We start from the raw sequence: 22,560 nt of genomic DNA on the forward strand, positions 1-22,560 counted from the left end.
GCCGTTTTCCTCACATACACATTTTTGCAGACAATTTCTCCTAATATAATGAATTTTGTATACTTGTTTTTGCTAATATGGACATTGGTTGGTTAGATCACAAAAGCTGGAGAAGTGTGCATTGCAAAAGATAGCTGCAGTTTGGTTCATGTATTGTTTTGGGAAGGGCAAATTGCGTTAAAATACAGACCAATCCAAATTTCTCCTCCAGCCCTATTTCTTTATGTGCCTTGTGCAGATTGTTGCCTCGCTGTACTGATTCTCCATACCCTTAACAGTATAAGGAAGTTCTTCTGTATAAATATACCCCCCCCCGTTTGTCTATTGATGAAAGGATTTTATTATAATGCTCCATTGATACAACATCTTTGAAGTAAGCTCTTTGCATTTGTTATCTGTGATAGCCAGCAGCTGACAGACACAAAAGGGTTGCCTTCCCCTTGCAGGAGAAATGGCCAGGTGTAGCTTGGACAGTGTGTGTGGGGGGGGACAGACCTTTAATTCTGTTTCTTTGTATGCAGAAGGCTGCAGGTTCAATCCCTGGCATCTCCAGGTGAGTCTGGAAAAGACTTGCTGTCTAAAACCCTGCAGAGCTGCTTTCAGCCAGCATAGACAGTCAGGAATCAGGTGGCCAATGATCTGACTCAGTAGAAGGTATCTTCCTATGCTCCTGAGTCCTGAACTGTAGAGGTGTGTTGGTAATGACCAACGCTTCAAATTGAGCCTGGAAATGGAGTGACAGCCAGTGGAGCTGATTTGCAGATTTCAAACACTGGCTCTGGGCAAAACTTTTGCTGCTCCGTTTTATAGCAGCTAAAGCCCAGTCTCTCTCTCTCTCTCTCTATATATATACATATACACACACCGTATTTGTTGCTCTATAAGACGCACCAGACCATAGGACGCACCTAGTTTTTGGAGGAGAACAAGAAAAGAAATACTCTGAATCCCAGAAGCCAGAACAGCAAGAGGGATCTGGCTTCTGAGATAGCCTCTTGCTGTTCTAGCTTCTGGGATAGCCGCGCAGCCTGCATCCGCTCCATAGGACGCACACACATTTCCCCTTACTTTATAGGAGGGGGAAAGTACGTCTTATAGAGCAAAAAATACGGTATATAATTTTTATTAAATTTTCTGTTTTACAATTTAGAAAATTCATTTAAACAACCTTAAAATATCAAATTCCCTTCTTCTCTTTCCATGGTTCATTTTGCATAGCATAAATCCCTGCATATTTTATATAAACTAAACCATCCAGTATTCCATTATTACTTCCATCAAAACTTATTTACACTGTTGAATTTATCTTAATGCTGCCAACGTTTTCAAGTGCACACAATTTCCCCCCATTTAGTCAATAAACATTTTCCAATCTTCTTTAAACAAACGTTATTCTTCTCTTATTCTATAAGTTTGATCTGCAAGCTGTGCATATTCCATCAGTTTAAGTTGCCATTCTTCTTTGGTTGAGACCTCACTCGATTTCCATTTTGGGGCTAACAAAACACGGGGCGGCATAGTGGCATGCATAAATAACCCTGTTGCTGTATCGGTGTCCTACTGATCAAGTACCACTTCCTTCCTGTCTGGATTAATGAAGGGGGGTCTCTACACGCGAGAAGCCCTTGGCAAGTGAGTTACTTTAAGAGAAAGCTGGTCTTAACGTAAGAAGAGACCTGTTGCATTAGGCTAAAAGCCCACGTACTCCATCATCATGTTCTCCCCATGGGAAGCTAAATCATAGAACTGTAGAGTTGGAAGGGACCCTGTGGGTCATCTAGTCCAACCCCTTGCAACGCAGGAATAGTTTCTGCCTGTGGAAAGCCCACAAGCATCAACCTAGAAAGAACCAGACCATATAAACAGCTTTATCGAGTTAGAGAGACCCAGTTACCCTGTTTAATGCAAGGGAACAGTTTTTCGTCCCTTCAGCTGTGAGCAATATCAATACCGGGCTTGCATATCAGAAGTGAAAAGTGAAACCATCTCCCCCCCCCCATGCTTTTGCTTTCATGCTTTTCTGAAAATAGCCAACCATTATTGTGATTAAATCAGGGCTCGGCTGGGCTGCATGAGGTGTGCCTGCCAGCAGTGGGAGCAGTCAGCTAAGTTAACATTTGGTTGAACTTCAGTACTTGCACGATGATGAGTTGAAAACGTTTGTGCGTTGGGGTGGTGGTGGTTGTTTTGCAGCATTGATTCAAGTGTATTGCCTGTAAGTGTACAAAACACACACACATGAATGAATCATTTAGTTTCATTTGCCATCAAAGAATAAAAGAACTTGCGTCAACGCCGGGCTGTGAACCCATCAGCATACCGGAATGAAATTTTAAATAAAACATAGGCAGCACTCGATCTGCAAAATCCATCTTCGCTGTAAGTAAAGGAGCTTTGGGTGGCACTTAAAACTGGACTCCAAGTAGCCTTTGTTCTTTAAGAGGATTCAGTATCTGTTAAAGCAGATGTCAAATATGAAAATCGAAATGTAGGCCAATCTGTTCTTATGATTCAGCGAAGTAAATGCAAGCCTGTCCTGTTGGTAAAATGTGGGTTTGGGGGTGAATAACGGCACAGGTTCCCCCCCCTTTGCTATTCATAGGCCAGTATTAAAACATCTAGTGTAAATATTTACTATTAAAAATAAAAGTTTTGCAGAGCAATCTTAAATGGGGCCAGAGAGAACCAGAGCAGCAGAGTGAACATTGCATCTGAAAGGGTGGAAGGTGGGGGGGATTTATATATATATATTTGCAATGTGTACAGCACAGCTAGGAGGCCTATGGATTTAGATCTCTTGGATCTAAGACCTTAGACGCCCTGCCCCCCGAACACCCTATTTTTGTTGGCTACCAGCAAAGAGCGACCTGCTTGTAGGTCAACAAGCGAGCAGAGAGGGGCCTACTGCTATCAACATAGAGGGATTAGGACTGCAGCCTTGGATTACTTTTGTTCCGATAAAATTGGCTTGATCGGGAATTTCAAATGGCGTGAAAACCTTGCGCTGGGTCTGCCCTTAAACATGCTGCATGTGGATGTTGGTAAGCTAGATGCTCCCATTCAAGACCAGCCATCAAATATTCATGCATTCTAATGGAAAATCTTCACTCCAGAGGCACCTGGGTTCTTCTTTTTTTTGCTTTTAACACGATTCTCTCTGCCACAATGTGTGTTTTGTCGAGCTTGCATTTAAAACTTAAATGCAAGTTACAAGGGAAGACTTTTAAAACTTAACTCCCGATAACAAAAATGTCCAAAGGAGGCAGTATAATAATTGGCAATCTGTCGGTCCAAATGTGAAGATTTTAAGCAACGCAACAGACACATTGGAATATGGCTGGGAGTGTGTGTGTAAGATATAATACAACAAACACGATGAGAAGTAGAACAGAATTAAGTGTAAATCAATGAAAACTCGTCAAATGACATGATTCTCAAATCCAGCTGAGCCCGCTATTTAACTAGATTTTGATTTCCATCAAGCCAGTTTCAAAATGTAATTTGTTGGTAACTGTTTGCCTTCATGTAACATACAAAAATAAAATTGAGATAACTGATAAAATCAGACTTATCCAGTAACTTAATGTGATTTTTTTAAAATCAGGGTACCACTTTTTTAAAAAAGAAGATCAGTATTTCCTTCCAGTGCCTTATGTCAGAAAATAATTAAACAAATAATGAGGGAGATCCTTCCCCTCAATAAAACCACAGTGCCAGAAGTTTATGTTGTATGATATTTTTTGCTAATCTGACTTCAAGGACTGTAGGAGGCACTAATTGGAATCTAGGAAAGGTTCTTTCCTTCCTCAGACAGAATTAATTAATCTTAAGTAATTGGTTATCTGGACCTGGTTCATATTTAAATAAACTATACCAGTGGAATATCTTTACTGATGCTACTTCTACACTATACATTTAAAGCAGTATTAAAACACTTTACACAGTCATGGCTTCCTCCAAAGAATCCTGAGAATTAACAGTTTTGTTATATCTCCTTTTCTTTGTATACATATAAGCTTCTGTATTAAGGAGGTTTCATATTAGAAAAACTCACAAGTTTTAATCATAATTTTATTTGGTATTTTATATGGTCGTCTTTTTGCAATTTTCTAATACAAGTAATGATGGCACCCTTCTGATGTGTGAAAGCTCAGCTGCAAATCTGAGATATGGCATTTGGCAGATTCGCCGCAGGTTTGATTCCCATTTCTCTTGATCCGTACACAGAATCATGTGAATGAGTTAACCTTTCACCACTTTGATGTACTTACTAATAAAGTAGTAAAGAGCTCTGAACTGGCAGGGTAGTAGTCCTATTAATGTGGTTGCAATATTCAGACATGTTCTCCAGCAGTGTGGATCACTCCATGGGGAAACTGATTACATGGAGCATTGTGTGTGTGTGTGTGTGTGTGTGTGTGTGTGTGAGAGAGAGAGAGAGAGAGAGAGAGAGAGAGATTCTTTTGTTCTTTCTTACAGCGCAATTTTAAGCCATGTCCACTTGGAACAAAATCAGTTTCCCCACGGAGCAATCCACACTGTTGTTGCTGTTGTTGTTGTTGTTGAGGATCAATTTCTCCATGGAGTGATCCACACTGTTGTTGTTGTTGTTGTACTTCATAATAGCACACTTTTCACCAAATACATATTCCTCCTATCACATCACACATTTCATCTATTATACATTATTCTATTTCATATATTAACCACCACAAGCAGTTCAAAAGGCCACAGATAGCTCTTCTCCCAGGACTTTGGCTAATTAAATGGTGTTTTGGACTGGCACCTAAAGATACGCAATGAAGGCACAAGGAGAGCCTCCTTGGGGAGAGCATTCCACAAACGGGGAGCCCAGCACACAAAAATGTCTGCTCTCCTGTGGCCACCTGGAACAGAGCTTTAAAATTTCATAAAGGGGAACAAACTGCTTGCAAGATGTCAGTACCATGGGTGGCATTGACCCTGCACTGGGGCAAGGAAAGCTGCCCTTCGCTCAGGCCCACCGAACAGTGAATGGTTAAGTCAGGTCATAATACGATCATGTGGATCCATTCTGAGTGAATGCACAGATTACCGTGGTCAGTAGCTGCCACAGTAGGATTCTGCATAGCACATTGCTTCAAATACAATTAGATAAAGGAAATTAACGAGCTATGGGCATTTGAATCAGAAAACTTCATTCAGGAATGGAGGCTATGATGGTAGACAAGGAGGTCAGAATAACATTACAATAGGCCTTTTCATTGCTTTCAAGGCGCCAGATTGTGTAGATTAATGTAAATCACAAGAGTCTGCGCTGATATAAATAATGTCATTCATGCAGTTATCTGTGACTGATCAACCAAATAAACCAATTACATGATGAAATATTTTTAACATCTCATGATTTGCTTTACTAGCAGTTTCCAAGGACTGTGCAAGTTCTAGAGATCATGAATACCCCCAAAATACAGATTAGAGCCCAATCTCATAGTAGCCTCGCCAGCAATAGAAACCCCTTCTTTGCTCTGATGCTGAAATGCTCAGAACACCAGGGCTGGTTTTGCAAAAGTCATGGACTTTAATGTGCTGGAATGTGTGTGAGAATGTGTGGCACATGCACACTAAGTATGTAAGAGGCTGGGAAAGGGAGGGAGGCATAAAGGGCATAAAATAAATCTATAACCACATTCTGGAGTTTTCGAAATGGCTTTACCTTGCCCCCAAGCTACGGGATTCCCTCTTCACAGAGGCACATCTGGTACCTTCATCCTTTCCTTTTTTGAGACCTAAGATATAAATGTTTTAGGACCCGGCTTACTCTTCTGATTGTAGATTTCTTTAGAATATCAGCCACAGGGCTGTGAAGATTAGCTAAAGATGGGTTGGGATCCTCTCACCACAATATTCTCAGAATCAGAATATTCAGAACTAATTAACAATTTAAGTCAAACAGATATCCAGCATTAATGGAAGTCCATTCGACATGCTTTACACATATTTCTTTATTCATTTATTTTATTAGATTTGCATACCACCCTTCATCCAAAGGTCACAGGGCCGTTCACAACATAAAAGTACAATATGAGAACACAAAATATATAATGAAACAAAAGCAAAAACAAACCAATAAACACGCACACCGCATACATTTAAAATGACATATAATACATTGCACACACTTTTGTAAATCAACAAAATCTTTAATAAAAATAAAATAAAATAAAATTACATATAATGTTAATCGGCCAAAGGGAGACGGGAGCCTGCATTGCTGTGCAAAGTTAGTTACACAAACCCGTTTATTTCAGTGGGCACACATAGCTCCGCACAGAATCAGGAAAAAACAAAAGGGAAATTCAGAAGCCGAAATCGTCAGAAGATCTGCCAGAAGATCTATGCAACAAGTAAGGAGTTCAAAGCTTCCATACATAGCTATAGAGACGGAAGAGAAATCTATTAACCTAGCAGGTTCCTATTCCGAGGGAGCTTTCTGAAAACCGAACTGTTTCTCAGAATGAGGCTCAAGCTGCAAAAAAACCCACAACCTTTTGCGATGCGTCTTGACCTGCACGTAGTTGGCAACTGAAAGGGCAAAGAAAAAGTAGCTGAACTTTGTGCGGAGAAATGAGAAAGCAGAGCAAAATTAGGCAGAACGTTTCCAATAAAAATTCTACGGCTGACACAGTTGATGTTAGCTGCTTGTGCACTGTGTATTCCGATTGCCAGTGCCAGCCTCTGGGACCAATTCTCACTGGGGCAACCTACGGGACAGTCTATCAACAACGTGCAACACCTTCGTTGAAAGTGCTACGCTGGCTGCCAATTTGCTACTGAGCTAGATTCAAGGTTTTCCTACTGGGTTATAAAGCCCTATATGTATCCGGGCAGGATCTGAGAAGCTGCCTCTCCCCTTCCATCCCACCCTGGTCACTCAGAGGTGTGTGTGGATGAAGACCTGCTAATTCTGCCACATGTCCCTGCGGCGAAAGTCTTTTAAGTGTTTTAGCACCAGTTCTCTGGAATTCTCTTGCCTCAAAAGTGAAGCAACGTGCGGCATTCTGCTATCCTTGACATTTGTTGAAGACATTTATTTTCTCCCACGCTTTCTCAGATCAATCAGTTTTGTTTCTGTGGTTTTAAACACTTGCTGGTTTTCAAGTTTTTGTTTTGTTTTTTGTTTTGTTTTGAAATAATTTTTATTTGATTTTATAAGTGTCGAATTATAGCAATACAAAATACATATCCATATTTATAGAGATTTCTCTGAATCTCCAGACTTCCCACCCTCCCCTCCATGAGTCCTTTTCAACTGCATATTGTTTCATAATCCATATTTTATATCTCTCCATATTGTCCATGATATTTGCTAGATTACAAGTGTTATTAGAATCCTGCTAATGTTCTCATCTGCTTACAATGGTCTCCTAGATAAATTATAATTTTCCCCCATTCTTTATTGAAATTTTGGTCTTCTTGGTTCTTGAGCTTTCCGACCAGTTTTGCCAGTTTGGCGTATTCCAACAGCTTGGTTTGCCATTCCTCTCTGGTAGGGACTTTGTCTTCTTTTCGTCTCTGGGCTAATAGCATCCGTGCGGTTGTTGTCGCATACATAAAAAGTCTTTTCTGCTCTTCTGGGATATCAGTACCTACCAATTCCTAATAAAAAAGCTCCTGGTTTTTTTATATATAAAGGTTATTTTCAAGTTTTAATACTGACTTTTTATGTGTATTAGGCTTTATATTCTATTTCAGAACACCGCTTGGGTACTGCCTAAATGGAGGGCACTTTATAAATGTTGGGGAAATGATGTCTCTTCCATACAAGTGATGTCTTTAACCAATGGGTCTCAAACCTTTCCCAACATGCAAAGACGGGCTCCGGCAGATAGAGCGGATGAGATAAATAGTCCAACGGTCAAGAAGGCGTTTTCTGCACATGCTGTATAGAGGGAAGTGAGGGCCAGGTGGGGCTCGACAGCATGGGAAGGGAGCCTATTTGGGAGAAAGAAAACTCTGACCCCAAACTTCCACTGCCTTGTGGGATATCTTCGGGAGAAGAAAAAAGCTAAGGAGCAAACCCTACACAGATCCGGATGGCTGGAGCATCAACTTACCTGCACTGTAGAAGTCCCAGAATGCTGCCAAATGCTGGGTGAGCCTCGCACCACCGCACTTTTCAAATATTATATTGGAGGAAGAACCTCTCTGTTTCATTCCTCCTCATTATCAAATGCAATTTGTTTTACCTCTGAAAAGTATTCTTAGTTTCTTTTCTCTCTCTGGACTCTATGTCTCCTCTATTCCCGTCACTCTGCTAAGTTCAGCTGCGCAAGGGTAAATCTTTGCGCTAATTGAACAAGAATCTTGGTGCTACTTTGAATAAAAGCTACCGGATTTCAGCCTTAGGCTTCACTTCTAATCCCACTTACTTGGGAGTAAACCGCCTTGAAATCAGTAAGGCTTACTTTAGAGTGGACTTGGTTAGAATCACACTCAAGTTTGGCTCCAAAAGCCCAAGCACTCCTGCCTTTCCCTATTGTGAAAGCATTTCAACCCCTCAATCATTTTAGTTGCCATTTTCCTGGTTCTGTAATATCCTTTTTCCAGGGGTTGTTGCCCCCAAAGCGGTACACGGTATTCCAAGCAGGTCTATATCATTGATATAATAGTGGCATTTTGAGACTGTCACTCATGGAAGATCTTAGGAATGGCGCTGGGAGCAGCCCAGATGACTTTTATCTGAACATCCAGTCTCTCCTCCACCTGTGGCTCAGGGGTGCCATGGAAAAAGCAGAACTTTTAAACATTAAACAAGACGCAGGATCTTTTTCATGACAACCTTTTAACATGATTAAGTCAAGGCGCAATGGGTCATTTGGGGTTTATGTTTCACTCTGCTCCTTGGGACGCTTCTAATGAATGTTACGATGTCAGATTTCAGATGCGGAATGTGCATTTTAAGTAAGCAGTTCTTAAGAAATCTTCCCTCGTTATATTGCTTAACTGTTGTTGGGCAAATGATTTATTGAAGCTCCCGAGGCAGCAGAACATGGACTGTAGGACTGTTGTTTTTGTCTGTGTGTGCGTTAAGGGCTGCACTGAATTATTTTATTGTAAGTGCGCATTGATACATGCCTTGCGCTCGGGGAGACGTTTTCTGTATGATCACATTCCATTAAATATTTAGCTTTGAGAAAACAAAGTCATGATATTTGCTAACTAGCCTGGCATTGTAGGACTCCTAGAGCCGTCTGTAGCGGCTCATTGGATGGGGCAAAGCCGTACACTAGCTTCCCAGCAAGTGGGTCTCTTTGGTTTACTGGGAGGGAGCTGGCGAGGCAGGCGGGAAGGTCAGTACGTTGCGCAGGATAGACTTAGCTGGCACGTTTGCCCTGCAAGGACCTCCCTGCCACCTCCGAGGAACAGTGACCCACTTGCCAGGAAGTTCACCTAGCATTTCCACCCCACTGGACGGGACACACCTGCTTGCAGTCCTACCTGCACCTGTGTCTTCTTGAATTTATTTGGACTTGCACCTGAAGAAACTGATATAAGATTGTGCTACATGGTAGCAGTAATGATGATGATGATGATATTAGTAGTAGGAGTACCTCGCCTATCTGGCTAGGCTTCCCCAGCCACTCTGGGTGGCTTCCAGCAGAATATAGAAAACATAATAAAATGCCAAACGTCAAAAACTTCCTGATACAGAGCTGCCTTCAGGTGTCTTCTAAAAATTGTGTTGTTCTTTATCTCCTTGACATCTGATGGGAAGGTGTTCCACAGGGAGGGCACTACTACCCAGAAGGCCCTCTGCCTGATTCCCTGCAACTTCACTTCTCACAGTGAGGGAACCACCAGAAGGCCCTCGGTGCTGGACCTCAGTGTTTGAGCTGAACGATGGGGGTGGAGACGCTCCTTCAGGTGTACAGGGCTGAGACTGTTTAGGGCTTTAAAGGTCAGCACCAGCACTTTGAATTGTGCTCAGGAACATCCTGGGAGCCAGTGAAAATCCATTATGACCGACGTTATATGGACCCGGCGGCCACTGCCAGTCACAAGTCTAGCTGCCACATTCTGGATCTTTCTCGTACTTTGAATAATAGAATTGTAGAGTTGTAGTAGTCCAACTGCCTGCTATGCAGGAATATGCAGCTGTCCCATACGGGGATCAAACCTGCAACCTGGGCATTACCAGCGCCATGCTCTAACCCACTGAGCTATCTTACCTAGGAGTAAGTCCCACTGAGCCCTCACTGTAACACTAAGTTGAACTGTGGCTTGGCTTCTGGCAGCACTGCAGGAGTGGACAAGGGGCAATGTGTCCGTGATTTTCATCCTATGCTACTGTCACTCTAGTCCTGTCTTGGGGAAGGCTACAGTCCTATACACATTTACCTGGGACATCCTTTGCTGATCAACGGGGCATACTTCACTGTATGCATATCAGTTGCTTTTATTATATCAGGACAAATCCAGTAATTGAATATAATCTGTGGGTTGGACTGAGAAATGTGCATTCAATTCTGCACGGATGTAGTCTGGTACATCGGTGTTAGAGAAAATAACATTTGCTGCAAAAAGGTCTACAAGATTTACTTTCAGGTTTAAAAAAGGGGGGGAATTAAAATATTCTAATACTAGAGTACTTGAGTGCATATTATTACCGCACTGGCAGATTCTGCTTACAGGGAAAGTATTTTATAAAAAGCTAGGGATTTATCATTTCTTCATTTTGTTAGGGAAGAGGGAGAATTGCAAATGCTGTTCATGTTAACCAGCTGTCGCTTAATAGCTTGCTTAATAGTAGCCTGGTGCTGCTGCTTGTCTTAACATGAGTTTTCACTCAGCTTTTTCATGTGTAGCATCTGTGGAGTAGGCAGCTTAATAGGAGTCTGTCGTTTGGATGTACTCTTGACACTCTAGCTTTTTCTTAGCTTTGCCAAGGCCTATTTGCCATATGCTGGATGGAAGGGTATCAAGGCTGCACTGCTTTCTCATCTGTGATCTGATGCATGGTACATTTTTTGTTCTTTAGTGCAAACCCAGCACTTGGTTTCTCTGCGTAGGTGGCCGCCTATAGGCAAACCTTGAATTATTGCCTTACTACTTAGAAGTAATTGAGGAGTGGGGTGGGGGAGTTAGATGATTGCAAAGGGAAAGGGAGAGATTTCTTAAAGCCAAGGTCGCAACATGCTAGCTCAGTTAGCTTTCTGCCCCCACTGCCCTATAGCAGCGCCGGGGGGGGGCGGGACTTTAGCATTGGCATGTTGCAGAGAATTCTGGAGAGCCATTTAGGATGCCCACTCAGTTCTTGATGATGAGCTGCCCCTTGGCCTCTCGTGAACTGAAGGTGTGCCCTAGGACGTTCTCATGAATCCTCTGTGACTGCACATTACAGTGGAGATTCAGTAGATTGGGGTGCCTCAGGTCCAGGGGCCAAAGCTGGCCTCTCTGTATAGGTTTCAGGACTTTGCCTGGTCTACACTGCCTCCTCAACCACAACCGTTCTGCCCAGGCCACATTCCTCACTGACTGAACTTCACACCCCAGTTATTATTTTTTGCCGGAATGTGTCCTTGAATTTTTACATGGCTTCTTACTTGCCTGGATGGAGGACACTGTCAGGGCCGGTTATTGAGATAATTAATAGGCGTGACGTGGCTAATTACTTTACGATCCCAATTAGCCCTTTACAGTGGAGCAGATCAGCAATAACTCACACAGCTTCAGGGAGCTCTGTATTCGAAGAAACCAGGCAGCAACTCTTCCTGGCGGAACTTGCCCCTATGAGGCAGTTGCCAAGACTGTAGTTCCCTGCCTTCCCACAGCTCCTCTTCCCCTGGTTCCTTCCCAAGCAATCTGAGGCTCTTTTATCTTGTCTGTCTTTGCTCTGCCCTCTTCATACCCCTTCAGGTTCTGGGGCACCAGGGGAAGGGGAGCTTATCACAGCAGGAGGGGGAGACTCCCTGGCTTCCTCACCAGCCTGACTCATTGCTACCTCTTGGCCCCCTTTTTCCTCCGCCTCTGCCGCTGATTCTGAACTGCTCTCTGCCACAGCCTCTTCCTGCTCACTAAACCCTGTTGCCTCTTCAGCTTCCGACACCCCCTCCTCCTCCCAGTCTGCTCCCTCTTCTACTTCTGACCACTCATTGTTGTCCTGCCAGCAACCCCCTGGCTCTGAGTCTTCTCCCCTTGGGGGTCCCCTGGGGGTTCCCCAGCTGGTGCCTCCCACCACTCCTCTGCATCCAGCCAGCCCATGATGGATAGAGAGAGGTGCCCTGGTGTGTCTAGAAAGTAGTCTAACAGGCAAAGGTAACATTTACACCCACTGCACCATCTGCTTTTGCCTCTGGCCCTGCCTGCCACTTTCATGTGGCCCCCAAAAGGTTAACCAGTAAGGAATGTGGCCCTCAATCTGAAAAAAGGTTCCCTGTCCCTGATTTCCTACCTTTCATTCAAGGAGCTTAAGCCATTGTACATGGTTTTCTTCCCACCCCCATGTTATCCTCACAACCAGCTTGTGAGGTAGGTGTGGCTGCCTTTGAGTGGCCCAAGGTCACCCAGTAAGCTTTGTGGATTTCAGCTTGGGTCCCACCCACTCAGTCCAACATTCTTAAGCTCTACACCAGCCTGGTTCTTCCAAGTAAGCTTATCCATTTCTATCTCCCATCTGAGAAATTCCTGCCAAGCTTCTGAAGAACCCCCCGAGTTCCCTGAAACACAGTTTGAAAACCACTTCCCTTTGGTGTTGTGGTCTCTGCCAACATGGGCAAAGCTTGCTGCTGAAAGGGAGGTGCCTGAATCAAAAAGCTACTAGTTAGGGAGGGGGGGGAGTTTGGGAGGGCTGTTCTGAACCTTCAGGGTCTGCGAAAGTGGCTTCATGGACAAAGCATTGCAGATGCCTCTGATCACTCGGGGTGCTGTTAGTCCAATTGCTCTTGTCTTGGGATTTTTTTAACTTTAGAATTGAGGTGCATCTGAGATCATGAAAACCCTTAACCTGCTGGCAGCTTTACCGTTCTGTGTTCACATGTGACAGACTGGTTTTTCTTCTTACGGACTGACATTTTACCTCCTGAGTTCAACACCTTTTTTTAAAAAAAAGCCACACACACGTACAGTGCTGTTAAGGGAGGAAATCAGCGGTGGTCTTTTAAAATAGTAACAAGATTTTCTTCTCGTCATTCTGAGCTTCATAAAATGATATCTTGAGCTGCTATTCTGTTGGTCTGACCATTGCTTCTTGCTAAGGCTCTTCCAAAGCCTGATTTCGGATGCTTCAAGGAGCCAAGGCACAGCTAAGAAAATGCACTGCTCTGATTGCCTTTCGCTCTCTCCCCATTGACCCACCTTTTCCGAGAGTTATCTTATCCATATTTTATGTGCCCACGGGCAGTGGGTAAAGTTAAATTAAATAACCATCTGAAAGGCCTCTGTTCTGTGGGGAAGTTTCCTGGTGTTTTGTAGAAATCATGAAACGTAACAAGGCAAGTTCAGTATATTTATCAAAACAAACACACACAAACATAGCTTATAGAATCGTAGAATTGAAGAGTTAGAAGGGACCATGAGCTTCATCTAGTTCAACCCTGTTATGCAGGAATCTCAACGAAAGCATCCATGACAGATGGCCATCCAAGCTAACTGGCCTATAATTTCTGACCACCACCCAATCCCTTCTTTGTTACAGCGACCACTTTCAAATCCTATGATACAGAGGCCGATTTTAGTGACAAGTTGTATATTTTTGATGGAACTTCAGCAATTTCACATTTGAGTTCTAAGAACTCTTCAACAGATACTCTCCAGACCCTTGCCGGTCAATAAGAGCTCGAACTTGTCACAAATATTTGTCGTTCATCAGGCTCCCTTCCTGGAAGAATCAGTTCAGGCACAAGTATCAGCCCTGTGTCTTCTGCGGTGAAGACAGATGCAAAGATGCCTATCCTTGTGTGTTATCTGGGTCCACTGTGCACAATTGTTGCCCATGACTTCCTAAGCGCAAAAGGTTGCATGACTCTTTTGTATTGGGACCTTGGTGTCAAATATCATATCCTAATGAATAGTCCTGAAGCATTATGTGTGTTGCACTGACTTGGGTCAGGAATTCCCCCTGGATGTGCTTCTGCTAGTTTAGTAATTGTATTTGGCAAGGGATATATTTGATGTTTAATAATTACTGGACTTTATTACAGTTTCCTCTAGGTTATATTAAAGGGACTGTTTTCTCCCCTCTCTCACACCCTATTCGGAACTGTAAATGTGTATATTTTTAAATATTCAACATCATGTTTCAGGTTGTCGCAAAACATTCCCATCTTTGCAAGTTCCCAGCACAGCCAAGGATATTCGCAGTTCCTGGCTACTTTGCTTGAAGAATTACACTTCAAAAATGAAGATTTTGAAAGTTTAACAAGAATATTCAGAAGCGATAGTCTTCCATACTGGTAAGTTCTTCTTTCATTTGTGCCCCATCTGCCACAACTTCATCTTGTCTGTGAGTGGTATCCAGCTGGTTTCATGTGATGACAGAAGGGGATACTTTTGCTAATGGAGGGATAGAGGTGATTTTTGCTCCACGGAGGGAACATCCAGAGCAGGGTAGAAGGTTGTATGCAGGCTTGCAGTAAGAAGAGCAAATTGGCAAAACAAACACCCCCCCAAAAAAAACCTTCCTCCCCCTGCTCTTCTCTAAGTGTTTGCAGGATCCAAAACCCTTCCATAAGCACAAAGATCTCAGTTGGATTCCACCCAGTGTCATTAAAAATATAAGCACACCGGTTGCATTGGAGGGGTGAGAGAGGAGGAGTTGACACGGAAATGACTGGGACTGAAAGATAAGATTATTGCTTATCAAGATGGTTCCATTTGTCTCTTTAACCTTGTGTGATCACTAAAAACATTTAATAAACACCGCTTTGGAATGAGTTAGCAAAAGCCTTCAATTTAAGGCAGAGCATCACTCTGGTCAGTGCTTGTTTGGCCCCAGCCAAAGCATTCCGTTCAGTTACATGTTACCACATTGTAGGAAGGATGTGGACAAGCCAGAGGAGATTGAGAGGACAGGAGCGAGGTGATAAAAGGTTTTAAAACAGAAGATGCATGAAGCAAGATTGATAGGGCCCAAGTATGTACATATTCAGGCCACAAAAAGCTGATTTGGCAGGAAGGCAAGATTGCAAAAAACCCAAACTGTGCACACATACACACACACTTATTTATTTTTGCAAACGGCTCTTTCCACCGACACTGAGGGAAGTAGGTTAGCACCACAAGCCTATATGTGTTTACAAGTTTCCCTCTGGTAGATTCCAGTTGAAGGGAAACAAATGATTTGTGTGATTTCTCCCTCATTCCAGAGGCATGACGGAGGAAAGGGAGGCCTTTGATGTTCCTCTCCTGGCCTGCCCCAGTATGGCGTATTTTTGGCCCCTCCAACACCGCAGCTCCATCTTCACGGGAGCACCAGCTGTTAACTTTTGTTCAGCATCCTGGATGAGGCTTGCAATTTCAGATCTCCCTCTCAGAAGATGTATTTCTCTGCCCTTGCAGATTGTTATCATTTAACATAATTCAGTATTTATTTACTGTTTTCTGTTTCCATGTATAGATGAACTTTTTCACACAATTAGGGCTTGATACTTTTGGGACATTACAGATTAAGAGCGAATTTGAGTTCATATCAAATGCCACCGAATCAGACGGCATTCACCGGATTAAGCATGTCACTGCAAATGAAACTGTAATACAGTAGGTTTGATAATGATGCTTTCATGATATCGATGGAACTTTTCCTTGTTCTTTTATCTGCAGAATAAGTTGACCATCATGTGCTTCTTTTGCTATGCTGAAATTGGATCAAGATGTGAAGTGACATTGCCAAACAAATTAAATTAAGTTCACCAAATGGGGAAAACAACAAAAATAAAACCTCATTGGTCGAGTTTGTATGAAACAGTGATATGAACGAAGGCTGATCTGTAATTCACCATTGAATTTAACACAACCGTTGAATACATCAAGCCAAACTGAAGCTCTTATATGATGAATATTTTTCATCTTTCTCATTTCTTCAGATAAGGGGGCTACGCTAAGATTTGAACACTGAGACAGATCATCTTTCCGACTCTTTCACTATTTTCATCAAGTTGCCCTAATGGAGGGGTGGCTGTCCACATCCTATTGGACTTCAACTTCTGTTAGCCACAGCCATCATGTCCTTTGTTCAGGGATTATGGGAGTTGTAGTCCATCAACATTTGGAGGGCAAAAGGTTCTTCATCACTATAATGGAACACCAACATTTTATGTGTGTGGCCGTGTGCCATTAACTTCCTAAGGAAATTGTGTCAGCATTTCTGAAAAGTTAAAGCAAATCTAAGGTGCAGTTCTTTGATTTTTTCCTCCCCAGAAAGAAGTGCCTTAGTAAAGTATATCAAATAAACATAATCTGAATTGTCATTGCAGTAGTCACAAAATAATATAACATCCTACGGTTATTATGATATGGAACTTCTTAATAAAGTGCTTATTTTGCTTATTTACTTAATTGTTTGATTTCTATCCCACCTTTCTTTCAAGGAGTTCCAGAGAAGATCCATGGTCCTTCTCCTCTTTTTATTTATTGGAGTACTTTATCACCAAACAGCCTATCAGACTTAGTTTTGCTCTACGATGGTATTGTACTGTGGAGGTTTCCATCCTCAGCTTTTAAGATTGCATTATAAAATCCCTGATTGCATCTTCAGAAACCAGAGAGCACCCGTTCCTTTCCACAGTTATGTTCCACGTAGCGTATTGCCTTTACAGTATCTGCAGTTAGGTCAGCTGCTTGGCAGCCTACATTGCTAGCACAACCCTGCTTCTTCCAAATGTGTTTTGAGGGGCATCCACAGAAGGGTGTCTGAGCCTGAGTGCGCTGGGCAGGATCTATAGAAGAGGAAAATAATATTGTTGTTTTTGCCCTATCTTTTCACCAGGTCTTTATTTTTACATTTCCTGTCAGCTTAGCAGCATGATTTTTACAGGTTTATTTTAGGCTCAGTGCTTAGTCTTCTACAACCATTTGAGCTTACATTAAAAAAGTAAGTGTTAGTCTTGTAATCTTTTAAGAGGATGTATTTGTTTCTGAATAATAGATCCATTTAACACACACACACATCCAATTTCAACTTGTTAACTGCTGGAACTCTTAACTTGACTGCCCTTTTCCATCTCCAGCAGGTTTGGGGATTTTTTGGTGGGGAGGGGGAGATATGGGCTTTGTTTTCCCTCACTTTGCTCATAAGGTGGAGTCGGTCGAGGTGCTATTTTCCTTTACAGCCCTATTATTCAGAAGGCAAATTGAGCCAGGTGAGAGATGCACAATTTTTACTTTGGGGGACAAAGTCCCATGTACTATAAAGATGAGATTGTCTAGCATAGGTGATCTTATTTCTAAGTAGGAAGTGCTGCCATTGGGTATAGGCAGAACATGGAGAATCCTCATGCTTAAAGTATAGATCTTTGGGAGAATCGGCTCTCTAATTTTATAACTTTTTTTTTTTAACCAACTTTTCCTGGCTCCCTTGCCCCCTCCCAGGAATTCAGGTAATCACAGTTTGATGAAGGTGTTGAAACTTTGTTAGAGATCCTGGGCCCCCACATAGGGTCAGGGATTATGAGTACAGTTGTCCCTTGGAAGTCGAACAGAATCCATTCTAGAAGTCTCTTTGACTTCCAAAACATTCGGAAACCAAAGCGTGGCTTCTAATTGGCTGCAGGAAGCTCCTGCAGCCAATCGGAAGCCCCATTGGATGTTTGGTTTCCAAAAATAGTTCGCAAACCAGAACAATCACTTCCAGGTTTGCAGCGTTTGGGAGCCAAAACTTTCAAGAACAAAGCTGTTCGGAAACCAAGGTATGACTGTACAAGGACTGCTTTTTAACTTCAAAAAGGTTTGCAGACATATAACCCCATTCCAATGCTAATTTTTATAATTTTCAGCTCTGTTAACAGAGGGGAAAGTAATGCTATCTTGACTTTTTCCTTCGATTAAGGTACTGTGGGCTTTTTTTTTCAGCCAGAATTCACCGGAACCCATTTCTGGCACCTCTCAGGTGGGCACCATTGCCGCCATAACCTATTTTTCTAGAAAAAATAGCACTGGGCACAAGACCAAAAAAATGTTCTCCGATTCCGCCCACTTTTCTTTCCCTAGTTCCCATCTCAGTTTGCCATGTCTTTTGTAAGGAAGGTAGGTTCAAATCAAGAACACGCAAAAGAAGAAGAAATTGGATGGTAACAGAAAAAGGGTGAGAAGAAACAAAGGTTGGGGGGGAGGACAGCTTATAGGTGCAAAGAGATGTACAAGAGTTGTGTAAAGAAAAGGGGGAGTTAATTGGGATGGGGATTTCCTCCCAACGAGGCTGTTCAGATGAAGTCAACAAAAATGGCGGAGGCTGGGTCCTCCTGAGTGAAGCACTTGGAAGCCACTCAGAAAAGCTAGAATAAACCTAAGTTGTCAAACTAATTCCGCTCCCGGAGTCAGTTCGACTCCCGGAACCGTTCAGAAACCAAGGCACAGCTTCTGATTGGCTGCAGGAGCTTCCTGCACTCAGTCAGAAGCTGCAGAAGCCGCATTGGATGTTCGGCTTCCAAAGAACATTTGTAAACCTCACTTCTGGGTTTTTGGCTTTCGGGAGCCAAAACGTACAAGTACCAAGGCATTCAAGAACCAAGGTACGCCTGTATTGCAGACTTGTGCATATATGTATAATTGGTGCACTTAGTTGTAACTTTTATATTATGTTAGTTTCAGAAATCATCGTTTTGATGATGATGATGATGATGATGATAATAATAATAATAATAATAATAATAATAATAATAATAATAATAGAGATTTGTGGTTCCCCTCCATCTTAAAAAATGTTCCTCCGTGTTCCTTCAGCTGCGAATGTGCTCTGACCTTTCCATGAACCAAGATGAAGCAGAGCTTTCCAACCCAACCCTCCTGCTGACAACACTAAAAGCTGCACTGATTCGCTCAGAATAGTCGCGGGGAGAACTTAACTAAACCTCTCTCCCAAAATGCATCTCTCTAGATAGCCGTGGCAGTAGCCTCTTGAATGAAGCAGCTGGGGAGAATTTTGCACGTTCCCGATGTGGCGATGCATCGCTCACTGACAGACACACGCTGGCATGCCTGCAGATGAGCGGGGCTGGACTCCAACTGAGCCGCTGCGTGAGCGGAACAACTTTCACTCTTGCAACAGAATGTCCCCTCCCTTTCCTCCCACCAGGCCACATGTCCCTTGCATGCACACACCCACACCATTCCTCCAGGAGGGGGGAATCCTCCTTCTGGGGGTGCTGGAAGGAAGGAGGGGAAATTTCCCTTGTCTGAGCAGAAATCATTTTCGCAAACGAGGGCTGGATGTATTCAGCCATGTTTTCATACACTTCTGTACAGCCCAAATCTTCTAGGTGTCTATGGTCTCTGCCATGGGAGCATATTTACCCAGTGCTTTTCCAGCTGCACTGGCTCCCGGTGGAGTACAGGGTCAGATTTAAGGTGCTGGTTTGACCTTTAAAGCTCTTCACGGCCTAGGACCCTCGTACCTACGGGACCGCCTCTCCCGGTATGCCCCCTAGAGACCCTCAAGGTCCATAAATAGCAACACCCTAGTGGTCCCGGGCCCTAAGGAAGTTAGATTAGTTTCAACCAGTGCCAGGGCCTTCTCAACACTGGCTCCGGCCTGGTGGAACGCTCTGCCTCATGAGACCAGGGCCCTGCAGGATCTGAATTCTTTCCACAGGGCCTGTAAGACAGAGTTGTTCCACCTGGCCTTTGGCTTAGAGCCAATTTGATTCCCTCCCCCTCTTTCTTTTTCCTTTTCTTTCTCCTCCTGTGATGAGGCTGCATTTTAATATTTTAATGTTTCAATATTTTAATGTATTTTAATCTTGTTTTTATGTTGTATTCATTCAACTTGTTTTTATTATTGCTTGTTAGCCGCCCTGAGCCCGGCCTTGGCTGGGGAGGGCGGGGTATAAATAAAAATTATTATTATTAGGTGGTTCACCATTTAAAATGGACAAAGTGCAAATACAATCAACGGCCCTAAAAACTGTCTGAACATGAAGGCACCAGCAGCGCAAAATAAAAGCTAGCTTTGAACCACATGGCAGCATGAAATGGGCAGGGAGAACTTCAAACTAGCAAGGGAAGGCAAAAAATAGTTTGAAAACTGGAAAGCATTGGATGTTTAATAACTTGGGAGAAGAGAAACGTATTCATCTGATGCTGAAAAACTTATAATATGGGTGCCAGGGGAACTTCTCTGGGGGGAGCAACTGGTACACCTCTTCCAAGAAGGGCTTTTCCTGAGTAACCACCTGCCCCACCTCATTAGGCAGCAGAATCTGGATAATGTCCTCCAATGAAGATCTTACGGTCTATCTATGCAGATGCCTCCTCTGATATGTGATACAGTCTCATGGGTTTCTTGTATATTTAATTGCTTGGGTGTGAATATAAATGGAAGTCAAAATGGGCAAACTCCAAGCAGAAGTCAGTTGCACCAACTAGCGTTCCTTGAAATCAGGACTCTGGGATACAACATTTTACACCAGTGTAATGCGGGTGGCGCTGTGGGTTAAACCACAGAGCCTAGGGCTTGCCAATCGGAAGGTCGGCGGTTTGAATCCCCACAACGGGGTGAGCTCCTGTTGCTCAGTCCCTGCTCCTGCCTACCTAGCAGTTCGAAAGCACGTCAAAGTGCAAGTAGATAAATAGGTACCACTTCGGTGGGAAGGTAAACGGCGTTTCCGTGCACTGCTCTGGTTTGCCAGAAGTGGCTTAGTCATGCTGGCCACATGACCCGGAAGCTGTATGCCAGCTCCCTCAGCCAATAAAGCGAGATGAGCGCAGCAGCCCCAGAGTCGGCCACGACTGGACCTAATGGTCAGGGGTCCCTTTACCTTTAGTGCTACCAGAAGTCTCACACGGGGATACATTCTAGAGGAATACAGGGTCCCATTCGATCAGCTTTTAGGAAATGTAATCCTATTGCTTGTACTAGCACACAAGACTTATTGAAATCTATCGGATTGTTCACACATTCTACTGAACATGCCACAAGCTGCCTGTATACATGCACAATGTTTGTATGAGAGCGTACACTTGTTGATTTATACAGTTCCAACTTGTGTACACAGTCTGTACACTGAGCATTACATGTGGGTTACTGTGAGTGTACAACCCTTTGTGTACACAAATTGTGCACTTGTTCAATGTAATGTGTGAACACCTCTTCCGAGACTTAGGCTTGAGCAGCAAGTTCTATTCGATTGCTCTCAGCAGTGCTTGGTCATTACAAACCTTATATGGTGCCCTATGAGTAATATGGCTGTGTGACACACCTTTTCAAATTTCACACCAGTGGGGCAGCAATAACTAACTTGGGATCAAAATCAAGCCCTACTTTGTATGCCATCCCGCCAAAGTGAAGCACTTTTAATTCACATTTCATTCAACATAAATTTCCCAAGCATGTGCCGAAAGGTCTCCTGTTAAAATCTGAGAAATCTGAAAGTGCTGGGTTGTGCCCGACATTTGCTCTCTCAAGCGTCTGACAGATGAAACTTGCAACTCACATATTCAGCTGATTTCTGCAATTCATCGCCTGTGAATTGCTCTCATTCATGTCTGTTTCAGTTGTAAGAAAACACTGATACAGTGGTACCTCGGGTTACAGACGCTTCAGGTTACAGACTCCGCTAACCCAGAAATAGCACCTCGGGTTAAGAACTTTGCTTCAGGAATAGAACAGAAATTGTGCCATGGCAGCATGGCAGCAGCAGGAGGCCCCATTAGCTAAAGTGGTGCTTCAGGTTAAGAACAGTTTCCGGTTAAGAACGGACCTCTGGAACAAATTAAGTTCTTAACCAGAGGTACCACTGTATTAAGAATTGAGAGTGGTGCACAGCCCCTTTGCGTCTTCCCTATTCCCTCCATGCGTGCGGGAATTGGTGCTGCTAATCCCCTCAGCCCCTTTCCATGAACATAGAGCTGCACCCTCGTGACCGCTGTTTGCTCCTAAAGGCTGGCCTGCGAAGGGATCATGTGCACAATTTCAAGTGGAAGCGTTGTGAGATTTGATTGTCCATGTTAAGGTTTCTGAATCTAGGGTATGTGGCAGATACAACAAGGATCTAGGGTTTAGGTTTTGGCTTCGTCCCAGGTTCATGAAGTGTTATTCTCACATTTCATGTTTATGTGTGCATACTTATATTATCCACTTAAAAACTTCTAAGGCAAGAGGTTGCATCTTAATTCCGGTTGCTATCTGAAAGGTAATCTGTCTCTGGAAACCTTCATCTCCAATATGCAGGTGTTATTTGTGGCGATGGAAAGGCACTTTGCACATGTTCAGATGCACTGTTATAAATTCACCTGCCCTGTGTCTTAAGCTCTATTGCTGAAAACCAGTAAGCCCTGGAAATTAAACATTATGAAGCTAATTGTTATCTACATTTGGGCTGTAGACTGTAAAATCCATTTCAAAGCAGAAGCAGACCAGATTTGTTTAAA

The 22,560-nt window shown here is 43.1% G+C and overlaps 1 protein-coding gene across 3 annotated transcripts in view; it reads left to right on the forward strand.

Moving 5' to 3' along the window:
• RPAP2 (RNA polymerase II associated protein 2) overlaps positions 1-16,528 on the forward strand; it is a 53,504-nt gene extending 36,976 nt beyond the window's left edge. The window contains exons 12-14 of one of the 3 annotated variants that reach the window (XR_013840028.1): positions 14,283-14,432; positions 15,799-15,917; positions 15,963-16,528. Coding sequence is in view for 2 of the 3 variants with exons in the window: in XM_079981410.1 (XP_079837536.1) it covers positions 14,283-14,432; position 15,345 (151 nt within the window). In the remaining variant the exon portion in view is untranslated. Of the gene's footprint in view, positions 1-14,282; positions 14,433-15,344 lie in introns of all 3 variants that reach the window. The other 2 variants (XM_079981410.1, XM_079981409.1) reach the window with 2 other exon arrangements.
• The last annotated feature ends 6,032 nt before the right edge of the window (positions 16,529-22,560 follow it).

This window comes from Podarcis cretensis (genome assembly GCF_951804945.1).
Source record: "Podarcis cretensis genome assembly, chromosome: 6".
NCBI classification, from domain to species: Eukaryota; Metazoa; Chordata; class Lepidosauria; order Squamata; family Lacertidae; genus Podarcis; species Podarcis cretensis.